Source organism: Cydia pomonella, chromosome 23, assembly GCF_033807575.1.
Source record: "Cydia pomonella isolate Wapato2018A chromosome 23, ilCydPomo1, whole genome shotgun sequence".
NCBI classification, from domain to species: Eukaryota; Metazoa; Arthropoda; class Insecta; order Lepidoptera; family Tortricidae; genus Cydia; species Cydia pomonella.
This window is the reverse complement of record NC_084725.1, coordinates 12,957,998-12,984,208: the sequence shown is the minus strand read 5'-3', so window position 1 is coordinate 12,984,208 and position 26,211 is coordinate 12,957,998. Positions and strand designations below refer to the sequence as shown.

Sequence of the window (26,211 nt, the reverse complement as noted above, 5' to 3'; positions counted from 1 at the left end):
AATAAGTGATTCTGACAATTAACAATTGATACAATTTAGTAACGAGTGATCGAGTTGCATTTGTTGTTCCGTTTATCGATGCTGCATTTTATGGTTGCGCTTATCGCACTTGACATGATATAGGTAGCGTTCGTGTTTTAGTAACCCGCAGTAAACTCTGGTACCTTATAGAAATAGAAATATTTCGTGGCACTTTTTTCTATTTTCTGTAATTTATCTTCTCTGTTTGTGCTTACGAATAAATTACTCCTATTATATTCCGTTTTAGATATAACTGTTACATTCCTTCAACTCTTTCCCCGGAACCTGGACCGATGTAACGAAAGTTGGCCAACGATTTAATGGAAGGAAAACATAGTGTCGTGTTTCTGCTTTAATCGGGACGAGTATATATAGAAATACGTTTTCGGTGTGACTTGTTATTGTTACGTCGTGAATAACAATTCACTTAGGCGAAAAATTACAACTAGTTTTTTGAAAAAGAAAGTTTTGGTTTTTCAAGTTAGGCATATTATGATATTACAATACGTCAAATAAAGCTCTAACTACTAAGAGAGGTATGGTCATTGTGAACGTCATTTGTGGGCTAGGGCACAGCACAGCGGATGTCATTCCAGAGCTAGAGCAGAGCCCAACTGGGGAAGTACCTTACAGAAAACCGCAGCCAAAAAACACTAGACCCTACTCGTAGTGTTGTGTTCCTGCCGGTGAGTAAGGTTGCCAGAACTCAAAGAGGGTGCGGAGTGTTAGGGTCAGCAACGCGCATGTATCTCCTCTAGAGTTGCAGGCGTCCAAAGGCTACGGAGACTGCTTACCATATGCTTGTTTTCCACCGACGTAGTATAAAAAAATAAAACACAACGGGAAAACGTGTATGCGAGTTATATATAACTTTACGAGCTATAACACTAGGTGCAGGCTATTTGGAACGCAATCTCGGGCGATAACTAAATCATAGCTGTTTAACGTGTCTTATCTCGACGGTGGCTAACAAGCGTTCGCTTATGGTAAGCTGAGGGCCTACCGCAAACACCGAAGTTTGCTGCGGCATCTTTTTCTGTCACTCTAATTACGCCTTAGTTGGAGTAAAAGAGAAAAATGCCCGCAATTTGCGAATTTCAGCGTGCGTGGCAGGGCCCTCTGACGCCGTTGTAGCATATGGATCAAGCGGGGACACCGATATATATTCGCGTATAGTTCGTGTTTTTCACGATGACGCGCAAATTTGTCAAATCTAGCCTTTAATAACACAACAATACGTGTCAAGGCATGCGTCTTCGTGAATGACACGATCTATATGTGTATGCGAGTTATATATAACTTTACGAGCTATAACGCTAGGTGGGCAGGCTATGTGGAACGCGTAAAACAAGACTGACTCAATCGCGAGAGATAGCTAAATCATCACAGTTTAATTAATTTAATTAGTGACTCTGTGATTAGAACCAGCAAAAAATCATACACATTTCATGCTAGTGGTTGATGTATAGGTAGGGTTGCCATAATTGTTCGGCACTGATACGGGACAATGGGGGTAATTGGGGTAGTAATGGCGTTAAGGGGGGGGTTGCAAATACATAAATACATTTGCTCTGTTGCCTTTTCTTTTCTTACATAGTTAAACAGACTGGTCACACAGAGATGATTGTGACCATGTCTCTAGGTATTCTACAGCCGTATCGATATACGGGACAAGAAGGGGGCAGGTACAAATACGGGACGCGATCGTTGAATACGGGACGTATGGCAACCTTACGTATAGGAGACCAGAGTTTTTGCCCAAGCTGAAACAGACGCTTCTCGGTTAATGATGATGGCAAACAAGGGAGATCTGAGATGTTGAGAGATTATACAGGGCGTCCCAAGACTATGGGACATCAAGGGAAAGTACCTTAAATATCGTAGATAGGATATTTTGCTGGAAGAAGACTTTATTTTATTTTTAAAAGTAAGACATTGCATTCAAAGAATTTCTAAAAAAAATTGAAAATTGCTTACTTTTTCTGGGGATTAAACCGAATCTTGAAATTTTAATCAAAAATTTTACTCTATTCATTTCTTTTGCGATATCATATTTCTGAGATGACTTATTTTTTATGCATTCTTTCGATTGGCATCATAAAAATACAGAATGTTTTTTTCCACATTTGAGTCGGTTCGAATTCCAGACAAAGTAACTTTTTTTTTAAATCTTTGAATGCAATGTTACTCAGTTTTGAAAATAAAATGAAGTCTCCTTTTAGCAAAATATCCTATGTCTTATATTTAAGGTACTTTTCCTTGAAGTCCCATAGTCTTGGGACGCCCTGTATAATCACATGATTCCCTCGCAATTTTTTGATTTTGACGTTTAGTGCCTTAGTATTTTTTCTTCAAAATGTGATAATTATTCCGAGCTTTGGACGCTGGTACCTATTTATGATATACATATAAACGATCTGCTCCTATCTCATAATATATGTTTTTCATGTTAAAATAGCTTTTACAGTACATATGGGGCTACTTTATAGCACTAGTGCGAGAAGTAGCATATTATGTTACTGTGTCGAACATTTAAAGGGCCATATGTACTGTAAAACGTTGTACGATACATGTGCGAATAGGTAATTCGCAACTCGTGTCGATTTAAAACACTCCCTTCGGTCGTGTTTTAATTTATCGCCACTCGTTTCGAATTTCCTATTTTTCGCACTTGTATCGTTATGTACTATATTGTTGCAATAATAAGGTACAAATATAGGCGAAACATACTTACTTATATTAAAATGTTTGAACCGCCTTACAAAGCAATACTTACTGTTGTATTGTTTTTAAGCTGTATGCATTCCCACATAATAGCGTCTGATTCAAATAAATAGATCATCTATTTATTTTCACGCTAGTCTAAGTACAAAATCAATACTTTTATACATGAAAAAGCTTTTATCTATTAACAAATAATTCGTACTATTTAAAAATGCTCTTGCCAGGATTCTAGGGATTCCTAGGTTCAGAAGAAATAGGACTACTGACTATCTCATAATTGTAACCGCGGCTGCCAATACGTCACTCTTTGTCGATTGCCATAAGGACGTCTTGACAGGTTATTCGTATAAAGAAAGATACAAGCAAATCTCGTCTTTATGGCAAGCACCTAATTGGGACGTTCGCCGGCCGCGGTCATAATTATTATGGTATAATTTCTATTCTTTTCTATTATGCTGATGTAAGATATGTAATGAAAAACTCAAAATCACCTACTGACACATCATACCCACGCAAAACGAACACTCACTTCACGAACCGAAATGAATCAATGTAAATAAATAACGTTTACTCATTTTTGTGTATAAAAGACGGATTGTTTGGATCTCTTAAACATTTTCGTTTTGACTGTGAGACAGTAAAGTTTAAGGAAGTGAAGTGTTAAAGATTTAAAATGTTGGTGGTGTCACCGATTTCGTACGGTACTTATTGCGAGTTTATTCATTTATTGTTTATTGGTATTCAATTAGTTTTTTAACAAAATCAAGTGTGTTGCTGTCTATGGTGTGGTTGCCGTATTAAAATTGACATGAGAAATGCATATACATCTTATTAATTTAGCTTCAGTTAGAAGCCACCTAGTCCGTCATCTATCAAACTCAATAATGTACCTTAATTATTAATTAAATAATATGTCGTCGTCCAACTATAAAAAGGCAACAAATGCGAATTCAAGTCTTGGTATTTAGTTACACTTTCATTTGGTTTTGGCGTCGTATCAAAATTTATATAACAGGTTTTTTTTTTCTAAATAACAATTTTCTTAATATACTACTTTACAAGATGCTTATGAAATGTAATTTATTTCCAGAGCACAAGATGGCCATGGCTACAGCAACGCACAACTCCGTCACTTCGTCGATGGAGTCCTCTCAGACCCTCATCCAGACGGAGTCGAGGGTCCAGAGGAGCTACCAGGAGGTCCAGGTGTCGGAACAACGTCAAGTCAAGAAGAAGAAGTCAATGAGGAGGCATAAGGATGAGGGGAATATTTCTGTGGTGAGTATCTTTCGAGTCTTCGACCTTCATTCAGGAGCTCGGGGACCGGAAGAGCTACCAGGAGGTCCAGGTGCCTGAACAGCTGCAGGTCAAGAAGAAGTCTATGAGAAGGCATAAGGATGAGGGGAATGTTTCTGTGGTGAATATCGATGGAGTCTTTGACCTTAATCCAGGAGCTCAGGGCCCAGAGGAGCTACCAGGAGATCCAGGTCTCTGAACAGCGGCAGGTTAAGAAGAAGTCTATGAGAAGGCACAAGGATGAGGGGAATATTCCTGTGGTGACTACCTTTAGTCTTACTCGGTGTTGTGGGTCTTCGATCATCAAATCCTAATACATCTACGATCTAATCATGTTAGATTCTCCAGATTTCGGCACAATAACAGCTGCAGGTGAAAAATAAGAAGTAATAGGTGAAGAATCTATGACGAGGCATAAGAGTGAGAGAAATATGTTGTATGTTAATAGGAGAAACATTTGGTTGGAGTTCCAGGTCTAATAGGACCTTTAAAAGTATGTCAAGAAAATACCAAATTGTATGCGAACAGAGATACCAGAATTTAGTGGTCTCGGAGTGGGAGATAATTTATATAGGTCAGGATCAGGAACATTGATAGTGATGATTTTATTTTATTGATGGAGTCTAATGGAATGGAACCCTTATACCGACCTGTCTAACCTAGTTGGTAGTGACCCTGCCTATGAAGCCGATGGTCCCAGGTTCAAATCCTGGTAAGGGCATATATTTATGTGATGAGAATGGATATTAGTGGATTCGGATACCGTGGTTATATACCTATGTATGCCAGGATCACTTGTTGGGCCACTTAAAAAAGCCCGGCGGGCCGTAGGTTGAGTATCGCTGCTCTAGATTTGGTCATAAATAAATATTGCACATTCATCTTTAAAAAAATACTGTCTACACTGTGCGATCGCTTAGGGCGATGGAACACTACGCTGACTTATCTCCATATCAGCAATTTCACATGTCCAATTACAGAGTGAAGAGGTAACGCAGCAGACCGTAACATTCCTCTCCGCACGCGAGCATCAACAGCACTAATTAGTCTATTGTGACGAATGTGATTCATATTTATGGTCGTGTACGGAATACCATCCCCTCTGCTAGCACATTAAACGTAAAACTTATTGCAATTACATGGACCAATGGTCAATTACGGGTGATGCTGTTAATAGTATTAGTGCCTTATGGACACCCGGGTACGTCCTTAAACTACATCCAAAAGAGAGGTATGGTCATTGTGCATGTCATGTCATCTCGCTTTGTGTGGTAGGGCACAGCACAGCGGATGTCATTCCAGATCTAGAGCATATCCCAACTGGGGAAGTACCTCCACCTTACAGAAAACCGCAGCCGAATAACACTAGACCCTACTCATAGTGTTGTGTTCCTGCCGCTGAGTAAGGTTGCTAGAGCTCAACGAGGGTGCGGAGTGTTAGGGTCGGCAACGCGCATGTAACTCCTCTGGAGTTGCAGGCGTACGTAGGCTACGGAGACAGCTTACGATTAGGCGAGCCGTATGCTTGTTTGCCACCGACGTGGTATAAAAAAAACCTGGGTGCTAAGCCAACCTACCAATCGTGAATGCTCCGTAGCGTAGCGTTCTCATCTCTATCACTCTATCATATTAGTGCGACAGTGACAGTTGCGTTTCGTTCGCTACGAAGCGTAAACGATCAGCATGTTGGCTACGCACCCTGGAGGCCTAGCCAAGATGATTAGATTAGATTTTTTTCCATTTTCCAAATTTATATACTTAACCGATGTCACTACCATTATTCTGACGAATTCAATGACACCTCATATGTCAAAAAGCGTTTAGCCGTTTGGGTTGTAGGGCATGCTAAAGAAATGGACATACATACATACGCTCGAAAAACATTATGTTTTATTTGTTACTGTTTCTACCTCATTTCTTATTGCGTTTGGACGTGTCCCTTGTTATGTAACGAACTATTTGTATGAAAATAGCACTCATCGATGAGAAATTACAGCATTCGAGTTATTTCTTAAGTGCAACAGAGGTGTTAAACTTTTTAGTGCGTGCTAATTGTGGACTTATTCACTTGGCACACACCCAAATATTTAAATCCATTTTTGCTGTTTTGGTACTTACAGATAAGCCAAGAAGCGCTAACAATCATAAATTTGCTAAAGTAAGGACGCTGAGCACGATGAATTACGTACATTGACCCGCAAGTTTCTATCTCTGTCGCACGCGCATAATTGGGTACTTGACACATGTAGAATATAAATGGATACTGTAAGCTTGTGTGTTGTACGGTCACGTCTGAAAATATCGTGTATCTGTCCTATTCTGCGCCTGGTACACCAGTTGGGTACTCCGAGGGCGGACAGGTCTTTTAGGGCGCCGTCAATCCAGCGGAATCTGAGACGCCCCGTCGGGCGTTTTCCACCTGGGTGTCTCACATACGCTCTTCTCTTCCGAGTCGTGTGGCCTTGATCTCACCAATTATATTGTCACCCAGCTTCTCTGGCTTTCTATTCTTCCTACGCCTCCAAATTCCATCTTCATCTCTGAATCTTTGTTACACGATTTTTATATGGATCTAGGAAGAACTACACTTTACTAAGATGTCATAATAACTGTCAAATCTCCTTCCAGTCCAGGAGCTCATCGAAGCTCCACAAGAAGATGCAGGCCGCCGACGAGAACCCTCAGTGCGCCGCCTGCTCCCGCCCCGTCTACGCCATGGAACGCATCAAAGCGGAAAAACGTGCCTGGCATAAGGAGTGCTTCCGCTGTACGCAGTGCAACAAGCAGCTCACGTAAGTCAATTAACTCTAAAATACTTATAAATACACCTGCGGTGTAATACAGAGACAAACTGCAGAAGTAAATTTAGCTTAGGGAAAACACCCCCACCGATTTCTAACCTCTCCCTATTTCTCTGAAACGACTGGGCGGATTTTTTTTCAAAATGGCAGACGATTTTCAACTTATGGTCATGGAATTTCTAGATTCCTTTGAAAAAAATATCCAAGATGGCGGAAAAGATGGCCACTCCTAAATGATGCGCGATAGGTGGGGGGTGCTAGACCAAATGTCATAAAGGGCTTCGAGTCGAGTCGATCGGTATTTAAAAAATTTCATACTGAGGTTAATTGATTAATATCATTTTGTTGACAGCGTGGAGACGTACCAGAGTGACCACACTACTCTCTACTGCAAGCCGCACTTCAAACAGCTATTCGAACCCAAACCTGTCGACGGAGATGACCACACAGACGGTAAGGTTATCATGTCGCAATAAAAATACTTATTATATTAATTACCTAAGTATTGCAACCTCGAAAAATATTTGTCTGACGTTTCATTCGCCAAATTTTCACCCATTTTGAAAAAACCTTTAGAAGCCGTTAGGTTAGGTTATATTTGTGACCCATCTAATAGACCGCGGGCCAGGAGCATATTTCGTCAGTCATCGCCTCCCGGCTGATACTTTCGCTAGACTATAATTTTTTTATACTATGTCGGTGGCAAACAAGCATACGGCCCGCCTGATGGTAAGCAGTCTCCGTAGCCTATGTACGCCTGCAACTCCAGAGGAGTCACATGCCGACCCTAGCATTCCCCCCCTCGTAGAGCTCTGGCAACCTTACTCACCGGCAGGAACACAACACTATGAGTAGGGTCTAGTGTTATTTGGCTGCGGTTTTCTGTAAGGTGAAGGTACTTCCCCAGTTGGGCTCCGCTCTAGATCTGGAATGACATCTGCTGTGCTGTGCCCTACCACACAAAGCGAGATGACATTCACAATGCCCATACCTTTCTTTTGGACGTAGTTTAAGGACGTACCCGGGGGGAGTTTAGATGCTGTCATGAATTAAAAAATAGTCAGCCGGTTGCATCGCGGTGGAAAGAGCGTCAGTTGATGACATGAACATGTCTTCGCACCTTACCACTTTATGTCTGCGAAGTATGATCTGTTATTGCTATCATGAAACTTTGCATGTACCATTTAATCAGGTGAAACACCTGAAACGTCATAAACGGATTACGCAATTTACACATTACGCATACTTCGCAGACATAAAGTGGTAAGGCGAAGTTTTTACATGTTCTTGCGACCAGCTGACGGTCTTACCACCGCGATATAACCGGCAGACGATTTAAAAATCCGAAGCCAAATGGCAAAAAACGGAACCCTTATAGATTCGTCAAGTCCGTCTGTCTGTCCGTTTATGTCACAGCCACTTTTATCCGAAACATAAGAGCTATACTGTTCAAACTTGTTAAGTAGATGTATTCTATGAACCGCATTAAGATTTTTACACAAAAATTGAAAAAAAAAAAAACAATAAATGTTGGGGGTTCCCCATACTTAGAACTGTAACTCAAAAATTTTTTTTTCATCAAACCCATACGTGTGGGGTATCTATGGATAGGTCTTCAAAAATGATATTTAGGTTTTTGATATCATTTTTTTCTAAACTGAATAGTTTGCGCGAGAGACACTTCCAAAGTGGAAAAATGTGTGTCCCCCCCCCCCCCCCCTGTAACTTCTAAAATAAAAGAATGAAAAATATATGATATACATTACCATGCAAACTTCCACCGAAAATTGGTTTGAACGAGATCTAGTAAGTAGTTTTTTTAATACGTCATAAATGATACGGAACCCTTCATGGGCGAGTCCGACTCGCACTTGGCCGCTTTTTTAAATTAACAATGGCATCTGAACTATCATTTGACAAAGTATGAAACGGGATGCGATGACTATTTTTTTAATAAAAAATAAAATAAAAACTATGGAAGGGAAAGATAGTATTCCTTAAGGTTTGATTTGAAGGAGGTAATAGATTGAGAACGTCTTAACTCAACAGGGTCTTAACAAAATCTTCAAGATTGCTGATAAAATTTTAGGCAACCGTATTGTGCTTTTTAAAAGCGGTAAGATTTTTCAAAAAGTCCGCTTTCCGAACCTACGGCACCTTAAGAGTGAGTGTTGCTGTTATAGTAGCCGCAAACCAAACTGAGGACCGACATCTACTAACTCTCTCGCTCTACCTACCACCACGCGAGTGCGAATGAGAAGTTCTTCAACCCTGATCATCAGTTGGGTTTGCGGATAGTATAGTACAGTCGCCATCATATACAAATATCTGAACACGCTTCTATAGTCAACGCGTTAGAGTGCGTGTTCAGATATTTTTGAGCGCCTCGGCCGCTCTGATATACCTGATGGCGACTGTACACAAACAAACTTAAATGATAAAAATAATTAATTCCTCAAAGGCAATTATTGTGTTGAAATGCAAATGAGTCATTTAGTTTAAAAATAATTGTAATTATATTTGTTAGTCATTAAGTAGGTACTGGGACAATAGTTTCAGTTTGTCCTTTATATTTTGTTTGAGTGGACGTAGTTTTAAATAATTTTATTTCATATTTATCATGGATTGGGATTGTAAGTTTTGATGGTTTTTAATAGTTGGTTTTTACAAGCATTTATTTAGTTTCACCTGTCCCCGTTGTCTGTCGGGCTGTAATCAAATCTTGCAAGTCAAATTTGATCCACTTCCCGGTTGCCGATTGAGCTGAAAATTTGCATACATATGTAAGTCGGGTGACAATGCAATATTATGGTACCATCGAGCAGATCTGATGATGGAGACAGGACGTGACCATAGGAACTCCGTGATAAAACAACGCAACCTATTTGTGTTTGGGTTTGTTAGAATTTTTACGATGAGTATTAGTTGCCTGTGGAAAGAAAAGTACAGTCAAAATGTTTACCAGGAAAGGTCGAGGTATTTTAATATCCGTACTAACAGGTGTTAAAGTATAAAATAGTGATAAGTTTTGTGTTAAAATTCTGTTTTGTTTTGCAGCGGCTCCCCCTAAGAAACATCAAATGATTATTTGTGAAAGCAACCCCGTCGAGCTACCCCCTGATGTTGCCAGAGGTAATTTCATATCGTTTTTGTATCATAGAAAACATATTTATATTTATTTTTAATACTTATAATCGTCCAGTCCTACTATATGTTAGCGAGACCTGGCCTGTCCTCGGAAGACATGTCCAGTAGCTTCACGTCACCTTGATGAAGATGTTGCGATGGATGTGTGGCGTTACGCGATTAGATCGCATACGTAACGAACTCGTCCGTGGCAGCCTGGGAATCCGTGACGTACCGGATAAGCTGCAGGAAATGGGTACTGGACCCGGGTATGTTCTTAAACTACGTCCACAAGAGAGGTATGGGCATTGTGAATGTCATCTCGCTCTGTGTGGTAGGGCACAGTACAGCGAATGTCATTCCAGATCTAGAGCAGAGCCCAACTGGGGAAGTACCTCCACCGTACAGAAAATCGCAGCCAAATAACACTAGACCCTACTCATAGTGTTGTGTTTCTGTCGGTGAGTAAGGTTGCCAGAGCTCAACGAGGGTGGGAGGGGGTTAGGGTCGGCAACGCGCATGTAACTCCTCTGGAGTTGCAGGCGTACATAGGCTACGGATACTGCTTACCATCAGGCAGGCCGTATGCTTGTTTGCCACCGACGTAGTATAAAAAAAAAGGAAAGTCGCCTCCGATGGTACGGCCATATAAGCCGCAGACCAGTAGACTACGTCGGAAATAGATGCCTCGACCTTACTGTCCAAGGCCCTAGATCACGCGGCCGCGGTAGGCATAAGAAGCGCTGGACGTCGTGACAGCGGACATGGGAGAGCACAATCTCACACCTGAGGATGCCGAACACCGGGCACAGTAGAGAACATTAACCCCCTTATTCATAAACGTGTACTAAAGTTAATAATCGTTTGTCCCTTTCCATCACACCAATACGTCGGAAAGGGACAAACGATTATTAGCGGCATCGTAACTTTAGTACACGTTTATGAATAAGGGGGGTAAGTGGGAAAGCGGACCCTGGCGCTAGGCCGGGAAAACGCTAGGTTGAAGAAGAAGACTTATAATTATTTGATGATAGATAATTTAACTAAATAAATCTAGTTAGTGAATTCGCAAGCAGGAATAAGAATAAGAATAAGAATAACATTTATTTGTATAACACAGGTGATACAAAGGGTCTTAATATACAAATATAAACTCTGTGTTTTGCCTATGGGCGTACAAATTTGTTCCTTAACTAACTAACTAAGGAACAAGTTGTTTAAAAATATTTCAGTTTCCTTAATAGTGATACATTTTTTTTCCTGCTCAAGCTTCATCGTGATGTCATACTTCTATTTTATTTCTTCAGTTACTGAGAAGACTTTAACGTAAAAAATACAACAACTTTTATATATTAAAATACATTTTTACTTTATTACATCCTTGAAATTATAAGAGAAAATCGTCCATCATTGGATTAATTCGTCTGTTATTTTCTTTGTTTTGTTATGATTAATTTTTAACCATTTTGTGTACGATATTGTTTTTACATAAATCTATACACATTTTAAACTTCAGTACAGTAATTTATAATAAAGTAATGGCGGGCGGAATGGAATTTTTTCACATTTCATCACAAAAAAAAAGATAAAAGTGTTTTGGAATGTACAATTTGAGCTCTTTCAAATGATTCCCCATTTGACCTAGTCACTGGACTTTGAAATTCTGTCCCCTCTTCATTTTGGGCATTTTCCATAGTTAATAAAAATAAAATGAAATAATAATGCTTTCGAATTGTCTGTGGTAACGTTGTTCATAACTGTTTCAAATTTAGAATCGATAGCTAAGTGGTTCTCGAGATATTTAGCGATGTGACAGACGGACGGACAGAGTCGCACCGTAAGGGTTCCTTTTGTACCTTTTTGGTACGGAATGCTAATAATTAATTCCGAAACTTATATATTGATTTTTATCCCCAGCATCAGACAAACCAGACCTGGGTCTCGAGGAGCTCTCGCAGCTCGACGTGAAGTCCCGCTTTGAGGTGTTCGAGAAGAAGAACGTAGCCGAGGACCCCGCGCCCAGAGAACCCAGGGCTCCGAGGGAGAAGAGCACCGCACTGCTGTCCAAGCTGGCCAAGTGAGTAGACCGGAGTAGACCATAGTAAACTACAGAAGACTGCGCCTTTAGAACCCAGGGCTCCGAGGGAGAAGAGCACCGCACTGCTGTCCACGCTGGCCAAGTGAGTAGACCATAGTAGACAACAGTAGACTGACAGTATACCGTTCCTTTAGAACCCAGGGCGCTGAGGGAGAAGAGCACCACGCTGATGTACAAGCTGGCCAAGTGAGTAGACCATAGTAGACAACAGTAGACTGACTGTATACCGTTCCTTTAGAACCCAGGGCGCTGAGGGAGAAGAGCACCACGCTGATGTACAAGCTGGCCAAGTGAGTAGATCATAGTAGACCATAGTAGACTGACAGTATACCGTTCCTTTAGAGCCCAGGGCGCTGAGGGAGAAGCGCACCGCGCTGCTGTCCAAGCTGGCCAAGTGAGTAGACCATAGTAGACCCAGTCTACTGACAGTATACCGTGCCTTTAGAGCCCAGGGCGCTGAGGGAGAAGAGCACCGCGCTGCTCTCCAAGCTGGCCAAGTGAGTAGACCATAGTAGACCACAGTAAACTGACAGTATACCGCGCCTTTAGAGCCCAGGGCGCTGAGGGAGAAGAGCACCGCGCTGCTCTCCAAGCTGGCCAAGTGAGTAGACCTTGAGAGATGACATGAGACCGTTGAAAATCTCAGTAGACCATATCGTAATTGACAACAAAATAATATAGCGGACAGTTTTTAATTAATCGCAAGGTTTGAGGAACACTTGGAATTTATTCCCTCGGCCGGCCTAAATAAAAATAAAAAACATTTATTCAGGATAAATAAACCCAATTTTACAAAAAAAACCTTCTACCAAACTGCAGGACAGTTTGTTGGCAGAGTGACTCCCTTAAAACATAAATAGGTAGTCTTAGCAGAATGGCTAGTTACTTGTTACTAAACCCTGACCAGTAATATATGATCACGCGCCATATTGTGGAATTTCATTGGAACAAAATTTTTCATACTAAACTGAACTGTAACCTATACATGAGAATAACAGTGCCCTCTTGACAATGATCATATATTCCTGGTCGGGCTTTACATCTTATGGTAACTTCAATTTAATGTTGTTTAAGACAAACATTTTTGTGATTTACATTCCCTTATATCATACGGTATTTTATTATACAATTCCGTTATATTATTGAGAATTCAATTATATTATTAAGATGGATCCTGTGTCCCCTGTGACAATTCGAGTGACGTTTTCGATGATATAACATTAAATACTAGCGACGCCCCAGGATCACTCGACCGCGAAACAATATTCTTGTCAATAATCTTCAAAGAAAACACCCACAACTTTCATCGGGCTCCTATTACTACATCGCTTAAGTATCCTTTTTTTTTCATTCACCTTCAAGAATTTCAGATAATCAACCTTATTTATTTATGGGTAAAGTTGAAATTCGATTGTCCGTATTGAATATTAGAGCTTACACGTGTGCGTAGTTCGCTCGAATGATCTTGACAGTGAAATCGGTTCTACAGTCGGATTATGAAGATGGTATATGGTTTTGTGATTTCGTTATTTTCAAAATTTATTGTAATATTTAATGTAAATATGTACATAATTAGAATGTTTGACAATAGATTTATTTAAAATACGTCTAAGTTTGAGATACAAATTTATATTGTGCTTTATAATTAATAAACTAATCTATTCTATTAAAAAAAACAGTGTTTGGAAATATATATATTTATTTATTCATTTATAAACATAAATAATTATATCTAAACTTATTTCCATTTAAAAACAAGGTTATTTAAATAAACGTGACTAAGTAGGAACAAAATCACAGAAACATAGTTTAATGTGATAATTTTTAATTTCATTAACTTTCATATTTAATTGATAAATAAAAAAGCTTGAACTAAGATGCAAAAGATTCTTCTATGCTACATTATATTGCAGAAATTTAAATTTATTCGAGTATTATTCAAGAGTAAATCATTTTCTGGGTACACGTTGTATCAAAATCAACCAACCCTGAAAACCAAGTATCAAATCCGTCCACACCCCACACCCGCACTTGCGTCAGCGCGTACATTTCGAACGTTCTATTTTCGAACGTGGAACGCTGCGCGAACGCACCGTGACCGTTACGCTGTGTACTCTGTACATTGCGCGCTGACCTTGAGCAAAAGAGGGGTGCATTATATCAAGTATATGCTATTTTTCTTTTTCATATTACGTTAAAGGCTTCTTATAGTAGAAATTCGTTCTCTTTCTTTTTAGTGCAAATTAAAAGTGATGACAAACGCATATGAATAATGACATGAATAACAAACATTTATTTTATCAGTGTATATTGGTTGTTTATCAATATATTAAAATTGTCTATACATTAGGTACAAAAAATATTGGTACATGTAAGACGCGTTTATAAAATACTTCGTTAGAAAAGTTATCTCGCGGTACTGGACACTTTTTTCACCAGTTTCACCGCAATATTACAGTTGCGGTGTTCGGAAATAAATCACTCAATTTTGAACTTTATTACATAGCATTAAATTATCATTTTTTATTTAATGTCGCTATATTATACGTTGTGTAGGATAATAGTTAGATCTCTTGTCATATATCGTTTAGTGTTACACCGGGCGGACGTTTCGAGAAGTTTTTTATTTTATTATTTCTAGCGATGGTGTTAGACGTGTCGGAAAAAAGGTGATTTTAGTTAATTTTAAAAGTGATTTGTGATATATTTCAAAGTCCTCAGTTTGTTTTAACTTCTTAATATTTTTGTGTGATTTGTCTTTTTAATCCCTGACGCAAAAAAGAGGGGTTTTATATGTTTGACGCCAATGTCTGTGGCATCGTAGCTCTCAAACGGATGGACCGATCACGATGCGGTTTTTTTTAACGTGAAAGCGAGTTTCCTTGCAGTGTTTCTTAGCTATGTTTGATAAAAATCAATTCAGCTGTTTGAATATTATCAGCTCTTTCCCAATATGATGTAATGTATTTTTAGTATAAAATGTTTTTTTTCGACATAGTGCGCAAGGGTTTTTTATAACTTTTAATTTAATAGTTAATTCTGCTATCAAAATTGTGTATTCTAAATATTTATTTATTTAAACCTTATTGCACAATACATGAAGAGTACAAATTGCGAACTTAATGCCAGAAGGCATTCTCTACATTATATATATATTAATAATATGATACATAATATGAATATCGGCATCAGTAGTAAAAAAAATTTATACTACGTCGGTGGCAATCAAGCACACGGCCCGCCTGATGGTAAGCGGTGTCCGTAGCCTATGTACGCCTGCAACTCCAGAGGAGTTACATGCGCGTTGCCGACCCTAAACCCGCCCCCCCTCGTTGAGCTCTGGCAACCTTACGCACCGGCAGAAACACAACACTATGAGTAGGGTCTAGTGTTATTTGGCTGCTGTTTTCTGTAATTTAAGAATTATCTTGCAAAGTAATATTTACCCCCCTGACCTAGAGTGGATGCAGTGTGTTTCGACTGTGTACATGTATGTTTTATTACGATATACTTTGGCAAGTCTTAGCCAAAACGTGTTGACAGAATTTGATTTATGACTCGTCGTTAAGTTTCGTCTGACTCGGGGAGTTACAATCGTTATTTACGGCTACGCTTATGCAATACGTACGAGTATGTATATTATACGTATTGTACGTACTCTCGTACGTACGTACGTACTCGTGTACGTTCGTGTTAGGGTTAACCTTTTAACCGCTTAGAATGTTTGATCAAGCGTGCCTGTGTCGCCGCCGGTACGAAGTTACACCACGATTTGTCTTATTTATCTGCGACGATATGAGCTGGATATTGTATGTCTTATATATCAGTCTACGTCGATTAAAAGGTTAAATTTCTGCATTTTTTACTTGTTTTTACTTTTCACGGTCAAAATAAAATAAAAACGCACGATTCAAGCCTCATTGTATGAATATTCTGTATTCTGCATGAGGAAAAAATACATAACCATGTAATTTTTGCCTTATAATGCCTCCTAGCGATTTACTGATATATGAAAACCGCAAGAAAATACGTTCAGTAGTCTTTGAATGAGACAGACGCGTCGGGGAATTTGTTTTATAATATGTAGTGAAGTGTGCCCTATGTATACATTTGCATTACGATTACATCTAGCTTGTGTTTGACAGGTGACCAGACAAGTTTTTGTGGCAAAAACGAGTGCTTGAGAAAATGAAACATCGACAAATATGTTATCGATAAGTCAGTCATAGATTAATAATTAAAAGATGTAACTTCTACTTGATGTAAATTATCGAATTTGAAGAATGCAAATCAATCACAAATTGAACCATAATTTCTTGATTACATATATTATTATTATAAAACGTAAACTGTAGAATACAGTGTCTAAAAAATTGAAAACTAACAATGGGTATAAATAAATAAATATTATAAATATTATAGGATTATTACACATATAAATATATATAAATATTATTACACAAATTGACTAAGCCCCACAGTAAGCTCAATAAGGCTTGTGTTGAGGGTACTTAGACAATGATATATATATAATATATAAATATTTATAAATACTTAAATATATAGAAAACACCCATGACTCTGGAACAAATATCCATGCTCATCACACAAATACATGCCCTTCCCAGGATTTGAACCCGGGACCATCAGCTTCGTAGGCAGGGTCACTACCCACTAGGCCAAACCGGTCGTCGGTATATTGGGTATATCAAAGAAGATATCTACAGTGTTGTGTATTTCACGGTAGTTATCTTTTTATACAATGTTAAAAATATCTATAACATATATGTTGATAATTAATAGAATCAGGCGTTACTTTGCGGAAATCCATGCTAATTAAAACAAGAAATATTACTTTGCTTATCCGCGAGAAAATTACGTGTTAGTCAATCAGTGCTAACCCGTTATACTTACTTGCGTATTTTTACATGCAATTAATGTTCCCACCCTCCCACCGCAAAAATAAATACGCAAATAAATATAACAACCCACCACCAAAAGTACAAAACTCGACACGTGTTTCGCCTCTCTACGAGGCATCCTCAGGAGATGCTGGAGATGTTGACGGTCTGACACCCGACAACTGACTGAGCTGTCTAGAACGGTCGGCCATATTTATACCTTGACCAGTCCCCCTACTGTGCAAGTGTGAATGAGATGGAAAAATTCGTAATAACGGCGATGACGCAACATTCAACTGTTCGTTAAGAATCATCCCCCTATTGTTGTACCTAATTATTTCCAACTGTTCCAGAACACTCAAACGCAATCCTTTCTCGCAAACATGTAAAATATCAAAAGAATGATTCTCAGGTAAAGCATGGCCACTGTCTATCAAGTGCTTCGCAAAATTTGACTTTTCTGGATGGTTGTGTCTGTATGACGCAACATGCTCCTTATACCTGGTAGTGAAATTACGGCCTGTTTGCCCCACATACACTTTATTACAATTATCACAAGTAAGCTTATAAACTCCAGATTTTTTTCCCTTCTCGATCTTATCTTTCCCATTGCAAAGTTTAGAGTGCAAAGTGTTGTTTGTCCTAAAAGCCACAGGAATGTCGTTAGATTTTAAAATTTTGTAAATTGCATCTGACAATTTGCCAACATAAGTTATGCTCGCTTTGTATTTCTTAATCGGCTCAGAGGATCGTGCAGCATACAACATATTGTTGACTATACTATTTCGCTTTTTTCTGATGATTCCATCCACAACTGACTTATCGTAGCCATTCGAAACTGCTAAATGATAAATATTATTTAGTTCAGCTCGATAGTGTTCATCAGAAAGAGGCACAGTCAACATCCGATGCACATAACAATGAAAAGCAGCCAACTTATGCTGCCATGGATGCGTCGAAGAAGCCGGGATAACCGAATCAGTATGTGTAGGCTTACGGTAAATTTGGAAACGATGCCTATTATTCACTCTCGAAATTGTTAAATCCAGAAAATTCAATGAGTTGTCTTGCTCCAGTTCCTTTTTAAACTTGATTTTCGGATGCTTACTATTAAGTTCAGCAATAAAAGCATCCAGTTGGCCCAAGCTCCCCATCCAACAAATAATCAAATCATCTACGTATCTAAAATAATATAATATATTATTATTGCCTACAATGTGCTGGTTCTCAAAATGGTCCATAAAAATATCCGCCATTAAAGGACTCAGCGGAGAACCCATAGCCAAACCATCACTTTGCAAATAATACTGTCCCCCAAATCTGAAATAATTTTGTTTCATACAAATCGCAGTTAGATCTATCAACTCATCTACCTCCCCTGGATGCAACCGTTGCTTTTCAAAAAGACCCCTAAGAATATCCAAAGTATCCCCATATGGCACATTCGTAAACAAACTGTCTACATTTAATGAAAGAAGGACAGCATTCTCTGGTATGTTAATATCTTTTATTTTCTCTATTAACTGCAAGCTATTCTTCAAACAATATTTCGGCTGGAACTGAGACTTCTGTCTAATAATACAATTCAACCTCTTAGCTAGATTATAAGTCGGCGCACCCAAGTAAGAGACCACTGGACGAACCGGAATATTATCCTTATGGATTTTTGGAAGTCCGTAAAGAATAGGAGCTCGTGGATTCATAGGCACAACCATGCTCTTTTGATGCTCGGTTTCAAAAACAAACATAGAATTTTTTATTGCATGTCTGAGATCTTTCTGGAACCCTGGAGTTGGGTCCCTATGCAAGCTCGAAAAACCATCACCTTGAATAAGATCTAATACTTTCTGATTATATTGTCCCTTCCCCATGATCACAATGCAATTGCCTTTGTCCGCTTTTGAAACCACCAAATCATTGTCTTGCACTTTCTGTTGTATAGATCTCAGCACCAAAACATCAGAAACAGCACCCTCAGCCTGTGCTGGACTAGAACTCTTAATAACATTAGCTACCATGGTCTTCGTATCTACATCACCACGGCCCCGCACTATTGCAACCTCTGAATCCACTGCTAAATTCTCTAGAGTTCCCTGAGTTATTTTTGGCCGGAAATTATATTTTAATCCTTTTCCTAAAAGCCCAATTTCATTCTCAGCAAAGTCTACATTAGTTAAATTCTTTACGCGAGGATGGAAATCATGGTGTGTTGTTGGTTCCATTCCCCTCCTCCTTAAAATGAACTAGAACTTGACTCTGTTAACCTATGCAATTTATTAAGCTGGGAGGTATACATCTCGTGTGCAAGTTCAGAAGCAAAGTACCTCGCCTTTTGATCCAATATATCGAACTCGAGATTATGCAACTTAAATGAAAGTTCTGAATATAACACCTTAAGATGTAATTTCAAATTATCTCTTACTGAAAACCAGTGGCGAGATTCTTCGTTCAACCAAATTCTCTGAGCCCCATTAACAGCCAACCTAGCAGCCCTAGAATTACCACTACAGCGAACATGGATGTAATTAGGAACAACCTTCAAACGCTTGCACTGTTGGTTAAACCAAACATTCTGGACAGCTGCACGATGTTGTTTAGTTAGTTTAACGTAAAGTCGTGCCTGTTCGGCTACGAAAGCCGTTTTCAAATAATTAATAGAATCAGGCGTTACTTTGCGGAAATCCATGCTAATTAAAACAAGAAATATTACTTTGCTTATCCGCGAGAAAATTACGTGTTAGTCAATCAGTGCTAACCCGTTATACTTACTTGCGTATTTTTACATGCAATTAATGTTCCCACCCTCCCACCGCAAAAATAACCAAAAGCATCAAAAGAGCATGGTTGTGCCTATGAATCCACGAGCTCCTATTCTTTACGGACTTCCAAAAATCCATAAGGATAATATTCCGGTTCGTCCAGTGGTCTCTTACTTGGGTGCGCCGACTTATAATCTAGCTAAGAGGTTGAATTGTATTATTAGACAGAAGTCTCAGTTCCAGCCGAAATATTGTTTGAAGAATAGCTTGCAGTTAATAGAGAAAATAAAAGATATTAACATACCAGAGAATGCTGTCCTTCTTTCATTAGATGTAGACAGTTTGTTTACGAATGTGCCATATGGGGATACTTTGGATATTCTTAGGGGTCTTTTTGAAAAGCAACGGTTGCATCCAGGGGAGGTAGATGAGTTGATAGATCTAACTGCGATTTGTATGAAACAAAATTATTTCAGATTTGGGGGACAGTATTATTTGCAAAGTGATGGTTTGGCTATGGGTTCTCCGCTGAGTCCTTTAATGGCGGATATTTTTATGGACCATTTTGAGAACCAGCACATTGTAGGCAATAATAATATATTATATTATTTTAGATACGTAGATGATTTGATTATTTGTTGGATCGGGAGCTTGGGCCAACTGGATGCTTTTATTGCTGAACTTAATAGTAAGCATCCGAAAATCAAGTTTAAAAAGGAACTGGAGCAAGACAACTCATTGAATTTTCTGGATTTAACAATTTCGAGAGTGAATAATAGGCATCGTTTCCAAATTTACCGTAAGCCTACACATACTGATTCGGTTATCCCGGCTTCTTCGACGCATCCATGGCAGCATAAGTTGGCTGCTTTTCATTGTTATGTGCATCGGATGTTGACTGTGCCTCTTTCTGATGAACACTATCGAGCTGAACTAAATAATATTTATCATTTAGCAGTTTCGAATGGCTACGATAAGTCAGTTGTGGATGGAATCATCAGAAAAAAGCGAAATAGTATAGTCAACAATATGTTGTATGCTGCACGATCCTCTGAGCCGATTAAGAAATACAAAGCGAGCATAACTTATGTTGGCAAATTGTCAGATGCAATTTACAAAATTTTAAAATCTAACGACATTCCTGTGGCTTTTAGGACAAACAACACTTTGCACTCTAAACTTTGCAATGGGAAAGATAAGATCGAGAAGGGAAAAAAATCTGGAGTTTATAAGCTTACTTGTGATAATTGTAATAAAGTGTATGTGGGGCAAACAGGCCGTAATTTCACTACCAGGTATAAGGAGCATGTTGCGTCATACAGACACAACCATCCAGAAAAGTCAAATTTTGCGAAGCACTTGATAGACAGTGGCCATGCTTTACCTGAGAATCATTCTTTTGATATTTTACATGTTTGCGAGAAAGGATTGCGTTTGAGTGTTCTGGAACAGTTGGAAATAATTAGGTACAACAATAGGGGGATGATTCTTAACGAACAGTTGAATGTTGCGTCATCGCCGTTATTACGAATTTTTCCATCTCATTCACACTTGCACAGTAGGGGGACTGGTCAAGGTATAAATATGGCCGACCGTTCTAGACAGCTCAGTCAGTTGTCGGGTGTCAGACCGTCAACATCTCCAGCATCTCCTGAGGATGCCTCGTAGAGAGGCGAAACACGTGTCGAGTTTTGTACTTTTGGTGGTGGGTTGTTATATTTATTTGCGTATTTATTTTTGCGGTGGGAGGGTGGGAACATTAATTGCATGTAAAAATACGCAAGTAAGTATAACGGGTTAGCACTGATTGACTAACACGTAATTTTCTCGCGGATAAGCAAAGTAATATTTCTTGTTTTAATATATGTTGATATTTAATTTTGTCAATCACTTTATTTTGTCACAATAATTTCTATGTCTGCAGATGTCTTTAGAAGTACATGCGATTTAACCTTGTCTTAGCAACTATAAAGTAACATCAACAACACATCATATTTATGTTCTCGGTAGAAAATCAAATAGATTAAAATCCTCTGCCAATCACAAATTAGACGTAATGTTCCTGTATAATGAATGTATTTTCGTATTTTTTTAGGTTCAAAGCCAAGGGCATGGACGTGGGCGTGTCCGACGAGTACCTGAACGGGGTGCCGGTGGAGGCCAGCTCCAGCGAGCCTGAGGACGAGGATGGTAGGTGTAGACCTGTTTAACGGCCTCGCACGCCTCGGCCACGAAACGCACGCTCCATGCTCCTAACATACTCGGTAGTGACCCTTCCTGCCAAGTTGGAAGTTCTGGGTTCGAATCCCGGTAAGGGTTTATTTGTGTATCAAACATATTTGTTCCCAGGTTATAGACGTTTTGTATGTATTTAAGTAAATATTTGTATACCTTTGTCTAGTCCTTTACGTTCAGTACAAGTTTCGGTATGTTTGGGGCTCTAACAGATCGACTTATTTTTGTAAGATTGTTCCCAAATATTCATTGACCGAGCGTCAGAGAAGGTCTCTGTTTTAACTTGAGCAAAAATGCTTTCGTCAGTCCGGATGTTCTCCTCTATAAGTCGCAATTCTCAACCGATTCTCGCGGAATCAGGTTTGATGATTAAATATATTTTTTTGGTCTATCCCCGATTTTTCTTTCAAATTGGCGGAGCCATACATTTATTCAGTTTTAATTTATGCTCGCAAGGTCTACAGCTCACAGAGCTACTAGTTTATTTATCTTATTTATTTTTAATTTTCTAACAGACGAAGACTCTATCCTCAAGAAGTCCTACAAGGCCGCTAACGGCCGCGAGCAGCCCGTCTCCTTCTGCAACATGAGCGAGATAGTCGGCAAGTTTGAAACGGGACAGCACAATAGCTCCGAACGTACCCGCGAGAGGAAACAAGAGATACAGAACATTCGCAGCAGGCTTTTTATGGTGAGAAAAGAATAATAACACTACTTTCACAACTTTCTAAAACTTCTTCCTCGCGTTGTCCCGGCGTTTTGCCACGGCTCATGGGATCCTGGAGTCCGCTTGACAACTAATCCCATGATTTAGCGTAGGCACTAGTTTTTACGAAAGCGACTGCCATATGACCTTCCAACTCGGAGGGTAAACTAGGTCTTATTGGGTACGGTTTCCTCACGATGTTTTCCTTCACCGAAAAGCGAATGATAGATATCAAATTATATTTCGTAAATAAGTTCCTAAAAACTCCTTGGTACGAGCCGGGGTTTGAACCCGCGATCTCCGGATAGCAAGTCGCACGCCCTTACCGCTAGACCACCAGCGCTTGACAGCATTTGACAACTTTCTAAAACATATTTTTAAAATTATTTCCCATGACTTATATTTTTTTTTATTTATTCATTTTAATTAACACACCTATATAAAGCTTTTGACTGTGTTCGTCAAAGAAGAGTATGTAGAAATATCAACATTACGGTGTTTTCGAATACTTAGTAGCTACTGTGTAAGAAATTAAGCAATTACTCTTATAATTGTGTATCTCAGCGACACGATATACATGTATTGTTGGCATAAATTACACCTAGGAGCTAAAAAAGGTGTGCCTCAGGGCTGTAACCTGGGTCCTTTCCTGTTTGTATGTTTTCAAGCCTCCTATTCAGAGTAGGTTATAAATAATCTATAAGAAAATTCTTAAATTAAACTTAAAAAGTATAGCATTACAATGTATTTAAAACGATTTCTCTTTCGCAGGGCAAGCAGGCTAAAATCAAAGAGATGTACGAACAGTCCGTTATGCAGAGCGAACAAGGTAATTCCCCTAGATTATTTAATATAACATTTTTTTTTCATTTTGTGAATTGCTTTTCTTCTGTAAAGTTTTGAATCACAGATAATTACGAATGGATAATAATAACTTTATCAGAATTTTCGATTTGACACGCATTTATAAATGACGACAATGCCATTCCCAGGTGTAACATCAGCGGACAAGATCGCTCGCGAGCTAGAACTGGACGCTGAAAAGTCCCGAGCGATCAAACAGCGCTTCGAGAACGGCGAGGTGTTCAACGACGAGAACCAGCCCCCGAGGAACAGGGAGATTGAGGACCAGGCGCTCTTTAACGAAGGTCAATATTTATTTTCTACTCGTCGACTTTAATGGTTGAGTTAAGCCTTCGTTATTTATAAATAAGTGATGGGCTCCCGAATCCACTATAATGACGTCTTACGAAACGCTTTACTCAATTGAAATGAATTCGACCAATCACGTCGCCGCGGTCAAGAGAAAAAGACATCAACGTGCTACTATTTAATGAATAAAAAGTACGTTGATGTCGTATGTACTATCTAATATAAATAAAAAAATAAAAGAAGCAATCGTATAGTGTATGTATACTATGATGATATGTGCATGTCTTGTGATGATTTCTAGATAAAATACGTAAGTAGATAGTAGGTAAACTCGCACTCGACGATTGAAACGCCTCTAACAAAATGATAATGTGATGTGACGTCACATTATATAAGTCTGTCCTAAATGTATGGAAGATCAAGGAAATCGCCATTTGACCCTGAAATATTGCGTTTATGTGTATAATTGTTATAATATTTATTTTTCAATAAAATGAATGGAATCGTATGGTACCATTTTTTAAATCTATTTTTGAAAGACATAAAAACATATTTTTTTAGACTTTGGAGCCTTGTATTTTTTTTATAATCTCAATATAATTTTTTGAATTCCACTTTTTTATATTGGACGGCTCGTTTTCTATCCATTTAACAAAATGTTGTTATAATATTCAACATGTGTCAAGTACCCAGTTGCTAATGATATGTATTCAGACGGAACCTTCTTAATCGGTTTCGTAGCTCGTACAGCCAGGCCTCGGGCCGCCGCTGCAGTGGTCGGCGGTGTGGCAGCTGCGCTGTGCACTTGTCATATCATTACACACATCGTCTTTTAGCCTTGTGTGTAATGACCAACGTAGCACACTTGTATCATTTTTTTTTTTTAAATCTTTATTGAAAAAAGGGTTTGCTCTGTAATTTCCCTCTTCAAAAAAGGAGAGAAATATATACACCGTGGGCCAATTAAACCCGACAGATTTCAAAGGTGTATTCTTGACCGCATTTAGAGACTAAAATGTCATACAATGTTTTCTGAAATCGGTCTTGTTTTAGAGATAATGACAATTTCTGTGAAAATTTGTTTCTTTTATAACTTAGTCAAAAACGCCTTTTTAGCTGTGACGCTGCTACTATGTGACTTGGTTTAGACATACCTACTGACAGATATTAAAGTTTTAATGTAAACTCGCAATTTTCGTCTGTAAATAAAAAAAAACTTTACTTATTCGTTGTAATGTTTTTTTTTCACCAAGGTGTAAAAATAAATAACGTGTCGTGTGCAGAAAACGCAAAAGGATTTTTTTTTTTCGGCAAAAAAAAAAATTTTTTTTTTGGCGAATTTGGCCAAAACTCTTATAACATTTTTTGCTCCTTATGACCTCAGGAATGCGTGGTTAAAATCTGTCGGGTTTAATTGGCCCACGGTGTATATGACGGACCGTTGCTCACACAATGTACGCTAATCAACAGGTATCGGCAAGAAGTCTCGTTCCATCTTCTTGGAGCTGGACGCGAACGCCAAGAACATGACGCCGACCTCGCCGCCGCCGCAGGAAGTGCCCAAGAGGAAGGAAATTGTAAGTTTCTCTATACTTGTGTCATTTATATCCTCCTAAAAGTTTAAAAGTTATGTATATATATATTGGTATTTATATTGCATAATGTCTATATATATGTAGTACCTAATATTATTGTGTGTAACATTGTAAATAATGTTATTAATGTCCAAAATTGTAAATAGTTTTTTAAAATTACTTTTATAGTTGTCATTTCTTTTGAATTATTTTTCTGACTGCACCCACATTCGAGAATTTCTGTTTTGCCCTATGGTTGACTGGTAGAGAATGCCTTAAGGCATTAAGTCCGCCATTTGAACTTATTTTTATTGTGCAATAAAGTTTAAAATAAATAAAAGCCAGCCATTCAAATGAATATACAAAATTTGCTAGTAAAATTTGAACTGAAGGTGTAAGAAATATAGTTTTTAAAATGAACGAAACAAGACAAATACAACTCTATTTCAAGTACAAATTATTTAAATTTCATCTAGCTGAATAAGTACTATAGCTAATAGGACCGTGAGCATTAGCAGGGTATAGATCATGTCATTCACGATGACGCGTAGATCTGTTAAATCTAACCTTTAACAACATGATACAATCTATATGACATTTGAAAATAAAAATGTCCTATTGTGTATTTAAATATGAATCATCTGACTGACAAGGAAAGGTACCCATCTGTCCGGTTCCGATTTGATTTATATTTATATATGTTATAGAGCAGTCTAAAATAACGGACACGTATTTTTTTTAGCTGCCCAAACTCAACCTATTGAGAGAAATTGTCCTCCAAAGTACTAAAAAAAATTACTAAATCTTCTAACTCCTAT

The 26,211-nt window shown here is 38.6% G+C and overlaps 1 protein-coding gene across 2 annotated transcripts in view; it reads left to right on the top strand.

Moving 5' to 3' along the window:
• LOC133530610 (F-actin-monooxygenase MICAL3) overlaps positions 1–26,211 on the top strand; it is a 76,664-nt gene that overhangs the window by 31,887 nt on the left and 18,566 nt on the right. The window contains exons 1-11 of one of the 2 annotated variants that reach the window (XM_061868598.1): positions 3,356–3,446; positions 3,836–4,023; positions 6,670–6,833; positions 7,195–7,295; positions 9,900–9,974; positions 11,886–12,045; positions 21,822–21,916; positions 22,477–22,652; positions 23,439–23,496; positions 23,660–23,815; positions 25,290–25,396. In XM_061868598.1, coding sequence (XP_061724582.1) covers positions 3,419–3,446; positions 3,836–4,023; positions 6,670–6,833; positions 7,195–7,295; positions 9,900–9,974; positions 11,886–12,045; positions 21,822–21,916; positions 22,477–22,652; positions 23,439–23,496; positions 23,660–23,815; positions 25,290–25,396 — 1,308 coding nt within the window. In that variant the 5' untranslated portion in view covers positions 3,356–3,418. Of the gene's footprint in view, positions 1–3,355; positions 3,447–3,835; positions 4,024–6,669; positions 6,834–7,194; positions 7,296–9,899; positions 9,975–11,885; positions 12,046–21,821; positions 21,917–22,476; positions 22,653–23,438; positions 23,497–23,659; positions 23,816–25,289; positions 25,397–26,211 lie in introns of those variants that run through there. The other variant, XM_061868599.1, reaches the window with a different exon arrangement.